Genomic DNA, 18,347 nt, shown 5'->3' with positions numbered 1-18,347 from the left:
CTCTCTGGGTGGGGGAGCAAGTTCGTCATTCTGCCGTCGGGGTCTCAGAGACCGCTAGCCCGTGGCATCGCACCCGGTCTGGCGCAGGTGCTCCGTCCCTGTCGGATGGTTTTGATGATACATGGGCAGGATTCACACTGTGTCATGTGTGATGAGTACAGACACAGTTTAAAAGTATCCCCGAGAATGGTATTTTCTTCCTATTCAACCTGTTCTTTCTCTCTCTCTTTTAAACCAGGTATCAAATTGTAGTGGAAATAATCCAGGCAACGACCATTAGCAGCTTTCCGCAGCTGAAGCGGCAGAAGGGTAAGCACGGGTGTGTTTTCTTCAGTCACATGGGCTGCAGACCTGTTCCTGGTCTGCACTCCCCGCTCAGAGCTTTGTCAGGTGCCAGCATTCCTCTGGCTGACATTTAAATAGTTTAACTTCTTACAATCATAGTGCAGCAGCAATAGCGAAAGTAAATATAATCTAATCCTAACAGGAACCTTGGTATTTCTGAGTTCCTTTATAAATTTATTCATCTGTAGTCATAATTCTTAAAAGATTAAAATTATGGGATAGATAGTGATTTTGTTCTGTTTTTAAACTAAACATGACTTCATCCTTTTTTTCACACAGTAAAATTGAATTTTAATGTTTATTCATATTTCTGTCTTGAAACATAATCTTGATCATTTAAATGACACCAGTGAGTTGCTGCTTCATAATTTACTTAACCTTCTCTTTAGTTAAGCATTTGAATTGGGAATACCTGCTGTCCCCCTTCTACTTTTGTAGATTTTTAAAGAAATGGGTTTTATGTTGTTTTAATTTTCTCTGTTTGTTTTGTTTAAAGTGACAAGGTCGTTGCCCCGGCATGGTACTGAGGAGTAACTGAGGTGTGGCGATGGCTCTCTGCGTTGTAGTTTGCCTGGTGCTGGCCTAGTCCCTTCTCATACACGAGGCTGACAGACTTACTGTCTGAATGCAGAGCAGGTTGGTTCGTAGCTGAGAGGCAGCAGACACTGCCATCTTGTCAGCTAGACTTTACGCAGCCGTCCGTCTCCAGGTGCCCCCAGGTCCCTGCCGGAGAGCAGAGCGCCAGAAGCGCAAGGAAGAGTGGGCCATACACGAGAAATGCGCACTCTGGTTCCTAATCAGCACGCAGAGGCCAATGGGAGCTGGGGTTACGGACTTTTCCTTGTCTCTGAGTCACTGGCAGAAGGTGGGAGCAGTGTGAAAAGGAAAGGAAGGTCTAGACCAGCTGTGGGCAAACCACGACCCTCGGGCCGAATCTGGCCCGTTTGAAATGAATAAAACTAAAAAAAAAAAAGACCGTACCCTTTTATGTAATGATGTTTACTTTGAATTTATACTAGTTCACACAAACACTCCATCCATGCTTTTTTTTTATTATTAATATATTTTATTGATTTTTTACAGAGAGAAAGGGAGAGGGATAGAGAATTAGAAACACTGATGAGAGAGAAACATCAATTCAGCTGCCTCCTGCACACTCCCCACTGGGGATGTGCCCGCAACCAAGGTATATGCCCTTGACCGGAATCGAACCTGGGACCCTTCAGTCCGCAGGCCGACGCTCTATCCACTGAGCCAAACCAGTTAGGGTCATCCATGCTTTTGTTCCGGCCCTCTGGTCCAGTTTAAGAACCCATTGTGGCCCTCGAGTCAAAAAGTTTGCCCACCCCTGGTCTAGACTATGGAGAGGCACTAATTCTTCACCTTACCCCAGTAAGGAAGATGGGGCAAACGTGTTCATTCAGAAATGTTTCCTGAACACTAACAAGGTGATTAGGACCCAGTAGTGAACAAACAAAACTGCATTCATGGAGTCCTAAACTAGGAGGTGGTGCGGTGCTCAGAGTGAGGCATTGCAGCCTAGGACTTGGATATGGTAGCGAAAAGGAAGGGCCTGAAAGGAAGATTATGAAGGAGAAAGAGTCTCCGTGGCGAATGATTGATGTGGGGAAGAGTCAGATGAGGGCAGTACAGTGCTGACTTCACAGAAGAGGAGGTGGCTCCCAGAGAAATGCAGTTAAGGAGTCTGAGCTTGTAACTTCTGGTCTGCAGCTGCTTCTGTCCTGCCCCGTTGCTGCAGGCTGGCGAGATGAAGTTTGGGGTGTAGAGGCAAAAGTGCTAGCACAGGAGTTAGGAGACCTTGGCTCACGTGAGCTTCCCCTGCTAGCATCCCAGTGAAACCCGGACAGTCCTTTCATTTCTCTAGACTCCGGCTTTCAGTCTAGATTGAGTGCTCCAGGTGATCATAAAGGGTTTCTCACCAGGAAGCGAAGACCCTGAGAGTCAGAGAAGTGGGGGCTGCTTCAGGGGGAGAGGGCTCACTGGATTGGGCCTCTGGATTTGCCACCACAGAGGATGGAGAAGTGCCTGTTTGGCATTTCTCAGCTGGGATTCAGCTGTGGAGAGAGAGCAACCCTGAAGAGAAAAATTTGGAAGTTGCCAATCTATACTAATAAAAGGGTAATATGCTAATTAGACCAGACGTCTCCCAGACGTCCTTCCAGATAAAGTTACAGGAGCTGTGAGGGCTGGTGGCACAGGAGAGGCGGGTGGTGCTGGTGGGCCCTAGCCAGTCCCACCCATACCACGCGGCTCCTTTTTCCGCAGAGGTGGCGCTAGGAGAGGCAGGGCAGCCCGTGGTCCCGGAGCCTCCTCAGAGACTGGAAGGGGTGCGACCGAGGTGCCTCAACCTCTCACAGCCCCTCCCCCAGCTGGCCTGGCCCCAGATCACACCCCCACCCCCCACCCCCCGCCCTGACACACACACAAGTGGGCAGGGGGTGGGCCAGTGCTAAGAAGTGAGGTCTGAGTGTTAGCAGCCCCGGTGGCTGGCTTTGGCAGCAGCAGTGGGGTGATGGGGGCAGCGCCTTCCCCTGATCCTCCCAAACACGGCCACTCTGTGTAGGTACAGCTGTGCAGTGAGTAACACTGTCCCGGGCCTTCAGGAGATCACAGTCTGATGAGGAGACAGGCAGACGCACATAAATCACAGTGCAGTTTGGTGATGCAGCGCGAGTGGCGTGTTCAGGATTCAGTAGTGGCACCTGAACAGAGGTGGGGAAAGGCTTTCCCTGGAGAGTAACGGAGTTGACTCCGAAGGGTTGAGTGGCTCTTGTTCCCTCTGGGCTGGTCCGGGGGATGTGGGTGGTGGGTACCTGTGCACAGATGAAGAAGGCAGTTGAGGAACAGCCTCCTGTGCTTGGGTGGTGTCAGGTGAGACACTGAGCTGCTGCTTGATGGAGAGATGAGGCTTGAAAGGCTATCCTAACGTGCTTGGACTTAACCCTGTAGAGCTGTGGTTCTCAAACATAGCGTGCACCAGAGTCTCCTGGAGGGCTGGTTAAAATGCACACTGCGGGGCCCACCCAGCCTGCACCCTTCTGTGGACCTGAGCGCCCCGAGAGTGTGCGTCACTCCCCGTCCCCCAGCGATGCTGGTGCCGCTCGCCCAGAAACCACACTCTGATGCAGAGCCATTGATGTGTTCAGGTTTGCGCTTCAGTACCACTCTCTAGCTCTTTATTTATGATTACAACAGCCAGCATCGCTGAGAAATGGTCTATTATAGTAACTGGCTGCTATGGTCTGAAGGTTTGTGTTTTCCCAAAGGTCATGTGTTGAAATTCTGACATCCAAACATGATGGTAGTAGGAGGTGATGCTTTTGGGAGGTGCTGACGTCATGGGGTGGAGCCCTGGTGGGTGGGGTTAGTGCTCTCTCACAGTAAGAGTCCCCAGAGGGACCTAACTTCTCCACATGTTGAGGACACAGCCAGAGGTGGCCATCTGCAAGCACGTCCAGGGGGTCCCTCACCAGAACCCGTGCACGCTGGCACCCTCGTCTCGCATTCCCAGCCTCCAGGCCTGTGAGAAATACATTTCTGGTGACAGCTGCCCAGTCTGTGGGGTTTGGCTGTAGTCTCCTGAATGGACTAAAACACTGGCCAAGTGTAGGAATTCTGGTGATAAAGGGACATATGCTAGATTTTCCCTGCATTGTGCTATGAATAAGCCCCGTATTTCAGCTCCTTCAAAGCTTTCTTTTCTGCTCTTCTGAATCCCGAAATGTTATCAAGAATAGTTAAGGTGATTCAGAGTCATGTTTATCCAGCCGACTACAGCAACGGATGTGATGTGATTTGGGGCTGCTGGAGACTGCTGTTATAAATAGTACACCCTTGGAAGTGCTGCGGGGGAGGATGGATGGGGAGGCTTTGGCAAAATTGTGCATCTTTTTTTCTTTAGGGTATACGTAAACAGTGTTGGAATTGACTATAGTAGGGCTGTAGAAGAACTTCGGAATATATTTATAATATATATATATATATATATATATATATACACACACACACACATACACACACACACACACAGTTACTGATTAATAAGAACCCTAATGCTTTCCATCAGGAATTATTTTTATAAAGATAATATGTAGTGTCATTGTCTGATTTGGGATTTAAAGGTGTCCTTGCCTGAACGAAGGGAGCTAATTGACTCAGGGTCCTTTCTGATGCTTTGATGTGATCTGACTTTCTGCCATTGCAATAATTCGAAACAAATAGTTCCTAATTTATTTTTTAAAATTTTTATTTATTGATTTGAGAGAGAGAGAAACATTGACTTGTTCTACCCATTTATGTATTCATTCATTGGTTGATTCTTGCATGTGCCCTGACCAGGAATTGAACCTGCAACCTTGGCTTCAACCAGCTGTGTTTCTAATTTATGAAGGACCTAACCTTACTAAACACTGCAGGCTGGTTCCCTGCCACTGCTACAGAGGCCCTCGCCATCGCCAGCGTTTCTCCCTGTCTGGCCCTCACACTGTGAGAACTGCCGCCTCCAGTACCTCATGTCCCTTCCACTGTCCTTCTTTGCCCCTCATTCTCTCCCTTGGGGGACTCGGGGCACTTCTGTTAAACTCTCTATAGTCTCGTAATTTTATAGGCAACTCTACTGTCAACTCTGTCCCCCAGGAAAACTTCAGTCATCACAGATTCTAACACCTGCATTTATACAAATAAAGCTCAGGTCCAGAGATGTTCAGCACTGTACTGTGTGTCTAGAAACTACCAGTTAGGCCACATAGATCTGGATCTTGAACCCAGGTCTCCCGATTTTCAGTCCTGGACTCTTCCCACTACACTGCTCATTCACCCAGGCAGATGTCTTGAGAGCCATGCGCAAAACTGACAGGTTTTATGGGCCAGATCTGTGCTCGAAGTGTGTATGTCAGATCTGTTCAGCTTGTTCTCATTTGGGAGCAGGGATCCCCTGGTAATTGAATGTGTGGGAAAGTGTATTGCAAACATGTCGGAGGGCCTTGACCAGAGGCAGTGCTAGATACAGTTGAAGGAAGGAACAGAAGGTGTGCTGTCAGACCCCTGGCCCGCCGTGCAGGGCTGGCGCCCTGTGGTTTTTTCCATCATAATGTGAGTGGTTCCGCCATCCGCTCCTGCTGTCATTTCTCCTTATTCCTCAAGTGTACTTTCCACAGACGTGCAGGGACACTTAGGAAATTTCAAGTGTTTGGTGTGGTAAGAACCCCCTTTGTTCTTAAAAAAAAAAAAAAAAGAACCTACCGGCCTCAAGTTGAGAAGCCAGGGAAGTCTCTTTTCCTTCCTGGCCGGCCTTGGAGGTGATCTTCGGGTAACTTTGAAGCAGTGTGCGACGATAAGTTAACTACTGAGAATTGCTGCCAAGTGGTCAAGCACCGTTTCTCATCTGGAAACTGAACCGGTGCCTAAGTCAATACACACCTGGGCCCTGCGCCCTCCTCTCAAGGGGGTTTGTTTCAAAGGCTTGTTCACCTGTCAGCATGGATACAGGCGAGGAGTGGAGGCTCCTGTAGGGAGGAAGTCCCCTACGCCCTTACTGATTGCCTGGGGTGTGAGCGGACCCTGCGTCCTGAGGAGTCGGGGAAGGGCAAGTGTGTGGCCTGTGTCCTTCCACCCCACAGGGGTTTGCCTCCCTATCAGTGCTTCTCAGTGGTGTGAAGTACTATGTTAGGGGTCCTGGGACATTTGACAGGGTTTGGAGACATTGTTGGTTGTCACATCTGGGAGAGAGGATGCTACTGGCACCTAGTGGTAGAGGCCAGGGATGCTGCTCCACATCCTGCAGTGCACAGGACAGCCCTACAACAGAGTTAACCAGCCCCAAAGGTCGGCAGTACTGCCTGGGGTTGAGAAACCTGCTGTGTCAGCAAGTGAATTCCGCACCCAGCCCGAGGAGGTGCTGTTGTTAGGATATGCCTTGGAATTTGAGCGGTGTTATAAGAAAAGAGAAATATTTTGCGATTGACATTTTTTAATACCTGAAAAATATAGGGGTGGCATTTCATCCACTTATACTTGTGCTATTTCTGGAGTTGCTGGTTTGCATGTAAGTTACTTCACCCTCCTTCGCCTCATTAGAGATAGTACCTAACAGTTGTGCCCTGGTGTTTTTGTCTCTCTGCAAGCCTTCCACTTGCTTAAGGAAGAACTGCATCATGGGTAGAAGGTGCTATGACAGGCAGCTCTATGGTGTTGGTCACAGGTCTGCTGGGATGTCCTTATAGCCAATGTCTATAAAAGGGTTCCCTAATGTCTAATTCAAGTGTCCTTTGCAGCAAATGAACCCAGATGAATCCATTTCCTTTTGCTTTGACCTCAGTAGAATCTAGACAATCTAGGAGAAAAAACAGTAAACATTTATAATTAACTAGAAGCCTGGTGCACAGATTCGTGCACCTGTGGGGTCCCTCGGCCTGGCCTGCACCCTCTCGCAATCCGGGACCCCTCGGGGGATGTCGGAGGGCCGGTTTTGGCCTGATCTCCACAAGTTAGGTTGCGGGACCCCACCAGTGCACGAATCCATGCACCGAGCCTCTAGTATGCATATAAGATCTTTGATTAATCTCTTCCTGCCCTCCTCCCTCCCCCTTTCCCTCTGAGATTCATCAGTCTGTTCCATGTTTCCATGCCTGTGCATTGAGTGTCTGCCCCCTGGTGGTCAGTGCGTGTCATGGACGGTTGAACGGTTGCTTAGGTTTTTATATGTAGAGATAGCTTTAGAATATTGTATCACTTGTGTGTTCATCTTGGCACCAATTTAGAGAGCCACTGCCATCCAGTTTCACCTGCCACTGCGTATCGTCTTGGCCTTCTTTTAAAAGCTAGATTCAATGTTGTATGGTTGATGGTTTTTTCACATGGCGCCGTGTAACGTAAGGCCTTACAGAGAAATAGCCATATGAATCTGTCTTGAGCCAGCTGGGCCACACTGGTAGCCACATACCCACTTGTCTGTACATTTCTTGACTTGAATATTTCTTGGCTAAATTTCTTGACCAACACCATACATACAAAGACATGTATTCATTTGCATCAAAAGGATTTTTGCATGACAGGCACATGGCTACAGAGGCCATGTTAGCCATTTAGCCCTGAACGTGGCTTTAATTTTCGGAGGCAAAGATAAACAGGATTTTGTAAGCAACAGGCTGTACTTGCATTTGTTAGGAACAAGCTTGTGCCCACACAATGGCTTAGGATTGCTCTTTAACAAACAGAAGGTATCATTCAAGTAGAACACCAGAATATTCTCTGCCCTGCAGCTGGGTTTAGAGGGAGGTTTATTCTTTTATATTTTCCCTTTTCTTTGGAATCTGCTTCTAGTTTTTGTATTTGAAAAAGGCTTTTACAGCTTTCCTAGGAGAAGAAGAATTTGATTGTCAGTAAATGTGTTCAGTTTCTTCCATGTACTGGTATGTCTCTTTATTAGCCTCTTTTCACCCCAAATTAAAATATGTTCTAGGTTTATTTTGTGAAAAGCATTTTTCATCCCCAATCTTGGGGTAGTTTAAATGCTTTGCACATAATTTTGATTTTTAAGGATATATGTTTAAAAATAATTTTTCCCCTGAAAAATTAGCTATTCCAAGCATCTATTTCTTTAGAGGCACGCACAGCGCTTCCTAGTTTGCATAGACTAATCTGGGGGTAGACAATTTTCACCCTGATCTTCCCACCGGAGGCTCTGCGATACTGGTGTTCCTGTTGAGATGAAAGCTGCATTCCTGGGTTCTTCAGTCGGGCCTCGCTGTCAGCCAAGCACAGGACCCGCTGAGAAACCATGTGGACGTCAAATGAAAGATCTGAGCACCATGTGGGAAAACGTCTATAATATCTGCCAGGCCCTCCTACCAGGCCATCTAGTGCCCTGGAGTCTGCAATGGCCTGTGCTAAACCCTGGAAAAGCTGCTTCTGAAAGATAACACGTTTTGTGGTGCTTGTCTGAATATTTTCAGTTAGTCTGTTTGGCCTGCCGGGGTCCTGTTTTAAGCATTTGTAGAAACTGACGAAGTGGACATGAGAGGGAATGATCAACCTGGGGAATTGGAGGGCTCCAGTCGAGAAATAAAACGCTTCTTACTCTCCACTTTGAGGGGCACCAAGAAACAGAGCACAGACCCCCTTCTTTTATTGGGGTAGTTCTAGTCTAAGCCAAGGACGTGAGGACTCGCCTCCGGCGTGAGCTGCCCAGCCAGGGAGCACCTGTGTGTGGGGGTCACCAAGGCCGGGCACTGCCCAGCAATCTCGGGGGGTTTCGGAAGTGAGCCTGCTCTCTGCTCTCCACCGCGAATGTCACTTCCTACTCCTGACCCTGACCCGCTGACCCTCACTCTACCCACCTCCCTCTAAGCAGGCAACCTCGCTCTCTCCGTCAAGAAAACGGAATCCACGTGGGGGAGCTGCTTCAGCTTCGGCCGTCACTCCCCATGGCTGGTGGCACATCTGTTCCGGTTGTGCAGTGGAGGAGGCGGCTTCCCCACAGCCAGGCTCTGCACCTGCCTCCTGGGTTCCCTCCCCCGCCTGACACCCCTCCTCCTCCCCTAGTGGTCCTTTCTCATTAGCGTTCACGCAAGACTAACAAAGCCTTCCCCCCACCCCAACCCCTGCTTCAGATTGTGTAGGCAAAGCAGGCCATTTTCCACAAGGTAGTGCTCAGTGCTTAGTTGTTTTTAAAAATTAATTAAGCCGTTGTAAAACATCCACATAGGAGTAGACCCATGCAGGTGGAACCGCGTTGGTCAGGGGTTAACTGTATATCCATGCAAACATGCGGAGCGGTTTGGTTTGTGAGTATAGTGTTGACAGAGGAGGTTTGTAATGTGGTTTACACTGAGTAAGATTTGTCAGGGACATAGTTAAAAATTAATGGTATTTCTCTTGAGAGTACGCGTATGTTTAGCATGAGTTCTATCCTATTCTGTCCAGTCCCACCCTATTCTTCAGTACCCACTGTTGTTCAAAATGCCCCGCACCTGACAGTATCCTGGTTCGGAGCTGTTGCGTTCCTCTTTCACCTCATGCTCTGACCGGGCCTGTCCACCCCTCCCATTCAAGGTAAAGAAACTGCTGCGATGAAAGCTGACCTCCTGAGGGCCAGGAATATGAAAAGGTACATTAACCAACTGACGGTGGCGAAGAAGCAGTGCGAGAAGAGAATCAGGATGCTGGGGGGCCCCGACTACGACCAGCAAGAGGACGGGGCCTTGGAGGAGGCGGAGGGGCCTCAAAGCCAGAAGGTAGAACTTTCAGTTTCTTGTTTGACCATTTCATGTTTGGTATGAACGCTGGTGGAATCAGAGATACAGTCTTGTAACTTTCTGGTATTTAATTTAAGGCAAATGTTCCAGAATATAGACTCACATGTTTGCTTTTATGAGTGACGAGCTGTATTACCTGGTGTCATTGACTTCCGGGAATGGTAATAGGCGTGATAGGTAGGCATGGGGTGGATGTATGTGTGTGCGCGCATGCCTGTGTGTGTTTTCCCACCCTCCCTTTTCCCTCCCACAATCCTAGAGGAGCATAATTTAAAACCTTCCCACAAAGAAAACTTCAGGCTCATTATTTCACTAGTGCAGTGGTCGGCAAACTGCGGCCCCTTGAGTGTGGCTCTTCCACAAAATACCACGTGCGGGCGCACACAGACAGTGCGATTGAAACTTTGTGGCCACACTCAAGGGGCCAAAGAGCCGCATGTGGCTCGCGAGCCGCAGTTTGCCGACCACTGCACTAGTGGATTCTGTTAACCATTTTAAGGCAGAGATAAAATCAATCTTAACTACACCTGTTTAATAAGTGGAGGAGAAAAACATTACAAGAAGAAAATAAAACAAACTACTAACCAATATCCATCATGACCCGAATAGAAAATAGAAAATTCCTTAACAATATTTTGGCAAATCAAATCCAGCAATCTATAGATAGCAAAGTACTCCAATGTCCTTAGTCTAAACATTTTGTACATTGTTTATCTGCAATTCTATTATCAAGGCTTAATGGAATACTCATTTTTTAAAACAGCTTTAAAGTGTATACAAAGAAATTTTGACATAGGTATGTATTCATGAAGTTATCATCACAGTGAAGATAGCCAGCATCTTTATCACCCACAAGAGTTTCCTGGTGCATTTGTAACCTCTCAACCCCACTGACCTAATTCTTTCACCCACGCTTACTATCCTAGAAAGCGACCTCTTGACTACCTTGTTTTTTGCCACCCATCATTGTCTTGTCTGTCTCAGCCAAAATGCTGGTTCAGGCTTTTTCTGATTAGTTTTTGTTGTCTGTTGTGATACACAGCAGCTGTTATAAGTCTCACAGCCACCCATAAAGTAGGCGGTACTGTCCTCATTCCACAGAAGAAACTGAGGCTCAGGGTGGTGGAGTAACAGCTCATGGGCCTAGGAAGTGGCAGAGTCAGGATGCAAACCTAGGCAGTGCAGGTGTCACACAGTGAAATGCTCCTGTGGGTCTCAAGAGAAGGAAAAAACAAATGGAGTAAAGAACTTGGTTCATCTACAGCCAAGAGATAAGGTATATCAGATGTTTTAGTAATCCTACTTGAGATATACTTACCCTAGTTTATGTGGCTATATTTGCACTGTGGGGACTGAACATAGAAAGAATTAAATCTAACAATGGAATAGTTTAGATTTTTTGGACTTAATTTTGCAAATATGTGAATTTGTATCCAACTGGGGAATCATTTGATCTGAGTGAACTTATGCTGGGAAGGCTTCCTTAGAATTTGTGGAATGTCCTTCCTGCTCAACTCCTCCCTATATTAAAACTCAGTGGGTCTCTGAGTGACCTGTCCTCCGTAGCCACAGGTGGTGTGGGTTTCCTCTGACCTCTCAGGAGCATGGACAGTCAGGATTGGCACTTCAGAATGCTTCACCAGTACGGTTTACATAAAGTAAAGCTACATGCTACAATCTCCCAGAGTGAGGACACTAACTAAATACTAATGGTCTGGAATATTTATGGGAACTAGTTATTAGTGGTCTGTAGCAAGGGATGGCCATCTTCTTTAATTAGGTACCAGAAGTTGTTAGAAAAAAATGTCCCTTTCTGCCCACAGAACAGATTGAGGGTTACTGTCTCAGAAGAGTTGAATATTCATTGACCACATGCACTTGGTAACATTTCTGAAAATCTCACAATATTAAGAATCTTAAAATGTTTTCTTTTCATTGCATTTGAGTTATACTTAGATGCCATTTAAAAAATCTCATTAAGAACCAAGAATATGAGACTTCAATTCTTTCTAAATTAATTTGGGGCATTTCTCCTAGTTCATTGAGTTATGAATTATAATGAAGGTCATCTGCTTTCTCATATCACAGCAGTGCATGCTTATGGTCATTCCCACGGAGTCTTCGACTAGTGCTTTCCTTTCTGTACGCGTGCAGAGTAATAAAGGTAGTTTGGTGTATCCATACAATAGAATATTATGGGTTAGTTAAATGATACTTATAAAATATTTTTAATTGAATGTGATACTCTAAACAAAAAGGGCAAAATATAAAATAATTTGTAGATTTGCTCAGCTATATAAAAATAGGATGGAAAGCAAAAATACCAAATTATTACACTCTGGCTTCCTGGTCTTTAATACATTTCTCTTGAATTTTTCTATTATTGGCATCTATTGCTTTCAGCAGTACATCCAATAGAGCAGGGTTATGTCTATTTCATTTCCTAGAAGTGTGCCTGATAAAAGAGTTGATGCCAAATGGATTTTGTGCTGAATGAGTAAATGATTAATAGAAAATTGGTAGTTATTGAATATGTGCATTTTGAATATTCAGTAAACTTTTACCATTTAAAATTTAAGAGGGTGAGAGAAGTACTGTATTACATGACTATGACCTTAAAACAGTGAGGCATTTTTCCCCCCTGAATGTAGAAATTAATCCATTGGAAGTTAAAGCAAACTGATATTTAAAATTTTGCTTTTAAGAGCTTTTTCTTAAATTCTCTTAATAGATTCTTCAGTTTGAAGACATCTTGGCCAATGCTTTCTACCGAGAGCACTTCCGAATGTACATGGAAAGAATGGACAAGAGAGCTCTGATTGGCTTTTGGGAGTCTGTGGAATATTTAAAGAATGCTAATAAGGTAGTATTTGTAGACTAAGGAATATTAATCACTAGCTGATAAAAACTTGTATGCTAGGCAGTGTGTCTGTGAAACTATTAGAATTCATGAAAAGAACATTTTAACCAATATAATATTGGCATGATGTTTTAGCTCATAATGGTAAATAAAAATTAGCTTTTTTTAAAAAAAATAAAAGTTGCTTTTGAATGTGTAGTCAAATGGAAAAAAAGATTTATAAAAGTACCAAAATAGTGAATTTAGTTTCAGGTACTTTTTGACAAATTATATAACGGCATGTGCATACCCACATTGCTGTTATAATAAATTTGGTCTTGTCACCTACAACTCAACCTTATAACCTTGTTATTTTTAATATAATGTGCATATTTTATACTATTGATTGTTCTTTTATTTTATTTAAAATTTAAAATATGATTGACTTAAGGAACACAGTGGTTACAGTGAAAAGCCCAACAATAAACATTATGTTTTGTACTTGGCAATTTCTCAATATATATTTAAGAATTAAACTCAAGAATATGAAATATATGTATGGATATATCTATAAATATACTAACAACATGTATAATATATATGCATATATTTTGTGCGGCTTATTAAAAGAAGCACGAAGAGCAGTGTGTACATTAAATTACTCACTTTTACTTTATGTGAGTGTTGCTGGAATTGAATGCCACCTGTTAACTGTTCAACATGAAGTGTTCATTTTAAGGACCCGGCTGTTGTGTTCAGTGTCTAACACTTACCCTTTGGCCCTGAATGTACACGAAGCCTTGGGCCCCCCTGGCTACCAGTGTGCGTTCTCAGTGTCGCCCTTCCCCCTTTAAAGCACAGAGAGGCAGAAGAGAAGAATTCTCAGAGGTGATATTTCTTACCTTCCTCATTCTCTTCCTGTCTTTTCAGAATGAAATCCCACAGTTAGTTGGTGAAATTTACCAGAATTTCTTTGTGGAGAGCAAAGAAATATCGGTGGAAAAATCCCTTTACAAAGAGATCCAGCAGTGTCTTGTAGGAAATAAAGGTATTGAAGTGTTCTTCAAAATCCAGGGAGACGTTTATGAGGTCCTGAAGGACAGGTATTACCCTTCGTTTATTGTCAGTGACCTCTATGAGAAAATGACGATGCAAGAGGACGAAACACATGCCTCACAGTTGACTTCTAACAAGGATGAAGCGGTGAGTCCCATTCAACTTCCTGCTTCCTCTCAGTGCGTAAACTTTGAATATGATTAGGTGAGCACATATTGTATAAGGCAAATTTTGGGTGCACCTCCATCTTTTAACATAGAGGAATTTCAGTAGAACTTGAAGTTGAATTACCATGTTGCTTGTGGCCTTACACGTTTTTCTTTGTCCTTCTGACCAACTGGCTACCATTTTCCAACATTGTGTCAGAGGCCTCTCTGCCTTATGCCTGCCTGAGACACACCCTGGTTTGACTCCTGGAAATCTGTGAGGTGGGCCGTTTGAGACAAAGGATGGGGAAAAAATAAGGAGAGGCAGAGAATGTGAGAGGAGTCATGGGAAATATTTTGGAGTTAAGAACATCAGGTGAAATGAAGATGTTGTGGAAGGACCTTGCTCTCCATACCTGAAGTCTGATGCCTGTTAGTGTACTAGGTCGGTCTGGACAGCCCCAAAGGCTGTCCATTCACTATCAATGACTTTTACTATCAGTGAGTCTTAAGTTTTGTGAAGGTACAAAGAAAAAAAATGTGTTTTAGAGTCTTCTTACATAGAAAGATTATCATTTATCTTGGGTTCTTTCTGCCCAGTTCACTGTATCTCAAGCCCTGAGGATCAAGTACTTGAGCTTGATAATATTAGAATCTGGCATCTCTGAACTGTTGTTAAATTCATTCATTCAGGCTTTTTTAAAGAAATATGTTTTTATTGATTTCAGAGAGAAGAATGGAGAGGGAGAAAGAGATAGAAACATCAATGAGAGAGAATCATTGATCGGCTGTCTCCTATATGCCCCCTACTACTGGGGATCGAGACTGCAACCCGGGCATGTGCCCTGACCAAATGTCCACCTATGAACCATGACCTCCTGGGTCGCAGGTGGATGCTCAACCACTGAGCCATACCTGCCGGGCCAGGCTTTAAAAAAAAAAGTTTTGTTACTTGATTGTTTACGTTTTCGGTGTACAAAACCACTAAACTCTTTGGTTCAGAACTCATTACTCATTGCATTTTCTTTTTAAGACAGGCCAGTTTGGTTTTTTGGTTGGTTGGTTGTTAATCCTCACCTAAGAATATTTTTCAAGGGAGCGGGAGAGACAGAGAGAGAGAAACATTGATGTAAAAGAGACACATAAATTGGTTGACTCCCTCACACACCCTGACCAGGACCAGGAATTGATCCTGTAACCAAGGTACTTGCCCTTGACCAGAATCAAACCTGTGACCCTTCAGTCCACGACCAACACTCTGTCCACTGAGCCAAACTGGCTAGGGCAGGCCAGTTTGTTTTACTATGTTATCGTTCTACCTGAAAGTTAAAATGGTTAATATGCAAATGAGGTTATTCAAATTAATAAAAACATTAATACCCAACAGATAAATTAAACAAGGACTTTAACTGACACTTGATAAGAAAAGTAATAGTAAACAAAACATAAAAAAATGTCCAACTTCACCTAGGATTCAAAGGGGGGTATTATGTATTACTGACGTTTTGATAGTTTCAATAATCAAATTTATCTACAAATTTATCCTAGAACATAGCTAAAAATGAGAAAAAAGTTTATGCACAATGGAGTTTAACTTAATACACCTGGGAGAGCTAAAGTGCAAAATCAACTCGTAGAGGAGCAGCGGTAGCATCTGCCTCAGTTAAATTTCAATTCATAAAGTACCATGCGACATAAATTATAATTTTGAAGACTGTAATATCCTCAAAATATGTTATGTGAAAAAGGCAGAATACCCACTCAAGTGTGTACAGGTGTAAAGTTATGTCATAATAGATATACTTATGGACAGGATTAGAAAGAAACTACAGAAATGAAAACAGCTTGGTTTGCTGTGATTATAATACCTTATTTTTCTTTGAAAAAAAATTAATACACTGTTTGTTACAATTCATAATAGTTAGAAGAAAAAACTCTGGAAGAAAGTTAAGGAGTAAACAAACCCGAAGATAGTTCTCAGCAGTTCTTTTCAGTGTCCTGATGTTGCTGCTCATGAATCTAATTAACAGGCCCTTTAGTAATCTAGCCAGATTTTTCCAAGTTATATAGTTCTTTGTGAACTTTAAGTCACTTTCAAATGCTAACCATTTTACTAGTAAGTAATCTACGTAATGATTTATAAAATACATCTTCAAGAGAAGGACTGAACAGAGTCTATACAGAAAGTACTTTTGCTAGTAGGAATTTGGAAATTTTATTTGAAAAAGACTTGCATGAGTTTTTCCATAATATTCTTAGGACACCAAAAGGAATCCAAACGTGTGTCTTTGTCAAAGATGAGAGACAGGACACTGCGGTAGAGCTGGGAAGACCTTGTTCCATGCATATCCCCTTGGGTGAACCATTTGGGAAATAATGGTGTGGAATCATTTTCCTTTTCCTAGGATATTAAATGTTTCCTTGTTTTGTTTTTGTTTTTTTCTCATTGCGATTCTGAACACCAATTACTTTGGTTCCAAATACTTTAATTTTTCACTTTACTGAGAAAAAGCAGTCTGCTTCTAGACTTTCTACTATAGATTTTTTTCCCTTAGTGGAGCTGAGTGCTTTGGGCAGTGCATTGTAATGATGTGGTGCCTATCTAAAAGGTAATAATTACGGAACAGTCCATCTTTGTATGACACAGTGGTTATGTGACTTCCTCCTCCAGGGCCTGGGGGATGAGGCTGGTGAGGAAGCTGTGGATGAAGGCACCAGTCGGATTAATGAACAAGCCAGTTTTGCTGTAAACAAACTACGAGAACTAAACGAGAAACTTGAATATAAAAGGCAAGCTCTAAATTCTATTCAAAATGCACCAAAACCTGACAAGAAGGTAACTCTTTCGCTTTCAAGGTTGTCTTTGAAAATTTCCATTTTTTAAATTTGATAAATAGTTTTCAGTTTATGCTGAGAGGTGCCACGTTTTCTTTAAAAAGAGTTTTACTTTAAGTTCTATTGTTGTTATTACTGTTTTGCTTCTAGTAAGAATTAGGAAAGTACTTGTTTTTACTCTTGTGTGATTTGGGTTTCTTTCCCCACCATCTGTGAGTAAGTGTTCCCTGGACTGGCTTGCCTGCAGTACCTTTGGGGGAGGGGCAAAGCTTCCCCTTGAACCAAGGTTGTTTCTGCAAGTGAGTTAACTGCTCAAGGACAATCTTTACCTTTTTAAAATTTTCTTATAAATGCTGCAAGTAAAATATAGAGAACCTCACCAAATTATGCAAGAAAAAAATTATCTTGCTAAAAGACAACAGAATTAGTAAGTTTAAAAATGTAAACAGCATCTCACCCATTGGCATTTGTCACACCAGGAGGTGGTGTGGCCTTTGCCTGGGGTTCATGCCTCTTTGGAGGCCACCAACACCCTTTGGTCAGCTAAACTGATCTCTGGCACTTTCCGCACCTGTGCTCGGAGACATAAGTGACGAGTGAATGAATGATGCTGTGAAGGTCACTGCAAAGAATCAATGAAATATAGAATCTACCACCTGCTCTTAGGGAGCAAACATGCCGGTTGTGGACCCAAAACATAGTCCGATGACAATGAGGCAGATAGTCCCAGCCCTTACGGATGGCAAATGCAGGCGATGGCCCGGCAGGAGGCTTCCTGCGGTGTTTCTGAGGAAGGAAGGGGTCCTCGTAGACTGCATGCTGAGGAGGGTTTGGGGGCAAAGCTGCTGGCCTCAAACTGCAGTTCTATCACCCTATACATTTTCTCATAAAAGAGATCCAAGGAGACGGTAAACAACAATTTTTTAAAAATTTGTTTATTTTTTAAAAATTGTAGTAAAATAAGCATGACTTTAAATTTTACCATCTTAACCATTTTAAAATGTACAGGTTAATTTGAATACACTCACGTGCTGTGAAACTGTCACCACGATCCATCTTCAGAACTCGCTTCCTCTTGCAGAATTGCAACTCTGTACCCACTGAACACTAACTCCCCATCGCTCCTTCCCCGCCTTTGGCCACCACCATTGTGCTCTCTGTTATGAGTTTAACGAGTCCAAGTACCTCACGTCCGTGGAATCATACAGTATTCTTCCTTTTGCGACTGGCTTGTTTCATTTAGCATAATGTCTTCAAGGTTCATTCATATATTACTATGTGTCAAAATTTCCTTCCTTTTTAAAGCTAAATAATATTTCATTGTATGTGTATACAGTGTTTTGTTTATCCATCAGTCTTTGTTTGCTTCCACTTTGGGCTATTGTGACTAACGCTGCCATAATCATGGGTGTACAAATATCTCTGTGAGATCCTTTTATTCCAGTTCTTTTGGGTGTTTACCCAGAGCTGTAATTGTTGGGATATATGTTAATTTTGCTTTTTAATTTTTTGAGGAATCTCCTTACTATTTTTATCTTATCATCATACATAGGATTCTGATTTCTCTGTATCCTGACCAATACTTCTGACCAATACTTGTTATTTTATGTTGTGTGTGTGTGTGTGTGTGTGTGTGTGTACATGTTTTTAATAATAACAATCCCTAATGGGTGTGAGATGGTATCTCACTGGTTTTGTTTTGCATTTCCCTAATGATTAGTGATGTTGAGTATCTTTTCAGGTACTTTTTGGCCATTCATATATCTTCTTTGGAGAAATGTTTATTCAAGTCCTTTGCCCATTTTTGAATCAGCTTGTTTATTTGTTGTTGAGTTTTAGGAGTTCTCTATA

At 43.4% G+C, this 18,347-nt stretch overlaps 1 protein-coding gene across 3 annotated transcripts in view; it reads left to right on the top strand.

Annotated features, from left to right (window-relative positions):
- The window catches only part of SNX25 (sorting nexin 25), a 65,818-nt gene that overhangs the window by 26,146 nt on the left and 21,325 nt on the right, over nucleotides 1-18,347 (top strand). For all 3 annotated transcript variants that reach the window (XM_006092667.3, XM_014459100.2, XM_006092668.3), the window contains 5 exons: nucleotides 239-309; nucleotides 9,418-9,599; nucleotides 12,352-12,483; nucleotides 13,390-13,662; nucleotides 16,333-16,497. In XM_006092667.3, coding sequence (XP_006092729.2) covers nucleotides 239-309; nucleotides 9,418-9,599; nucleotides 12,352-12,483; nucleotides 13,390-13,662; nucleotides 16,333-16,497 — 823 coding nt within the window. The remainder of the gene's footprint in view (nucleotides 1-238; nucleotides 310-9,417; nucleotides 9,600-12,351; nucleotides 12,484-13,389; nucleotides 13,663-16,332; nucleotides 16,498-18,347) is intronic.

Source organism: Myotis lucifugus, unplaced genomic scaffold (genome assembly GCF_000147115.1).
Source record: "Myotis lucifugus unplaced genomic scaffold, Myoluc2.0 scaffold_102, whole genome shotgun sequence".
NCBI lineage: Eukaryota > Metazoa > Chordata > Mammalia > Chiroptera > Vespertilionidae > Myotis > Myotis lucifugus.
Note: the sequence above shows the minus strand (reverse complement) of the source record. Positions and strands in the feature narration are given on the sequence as shown.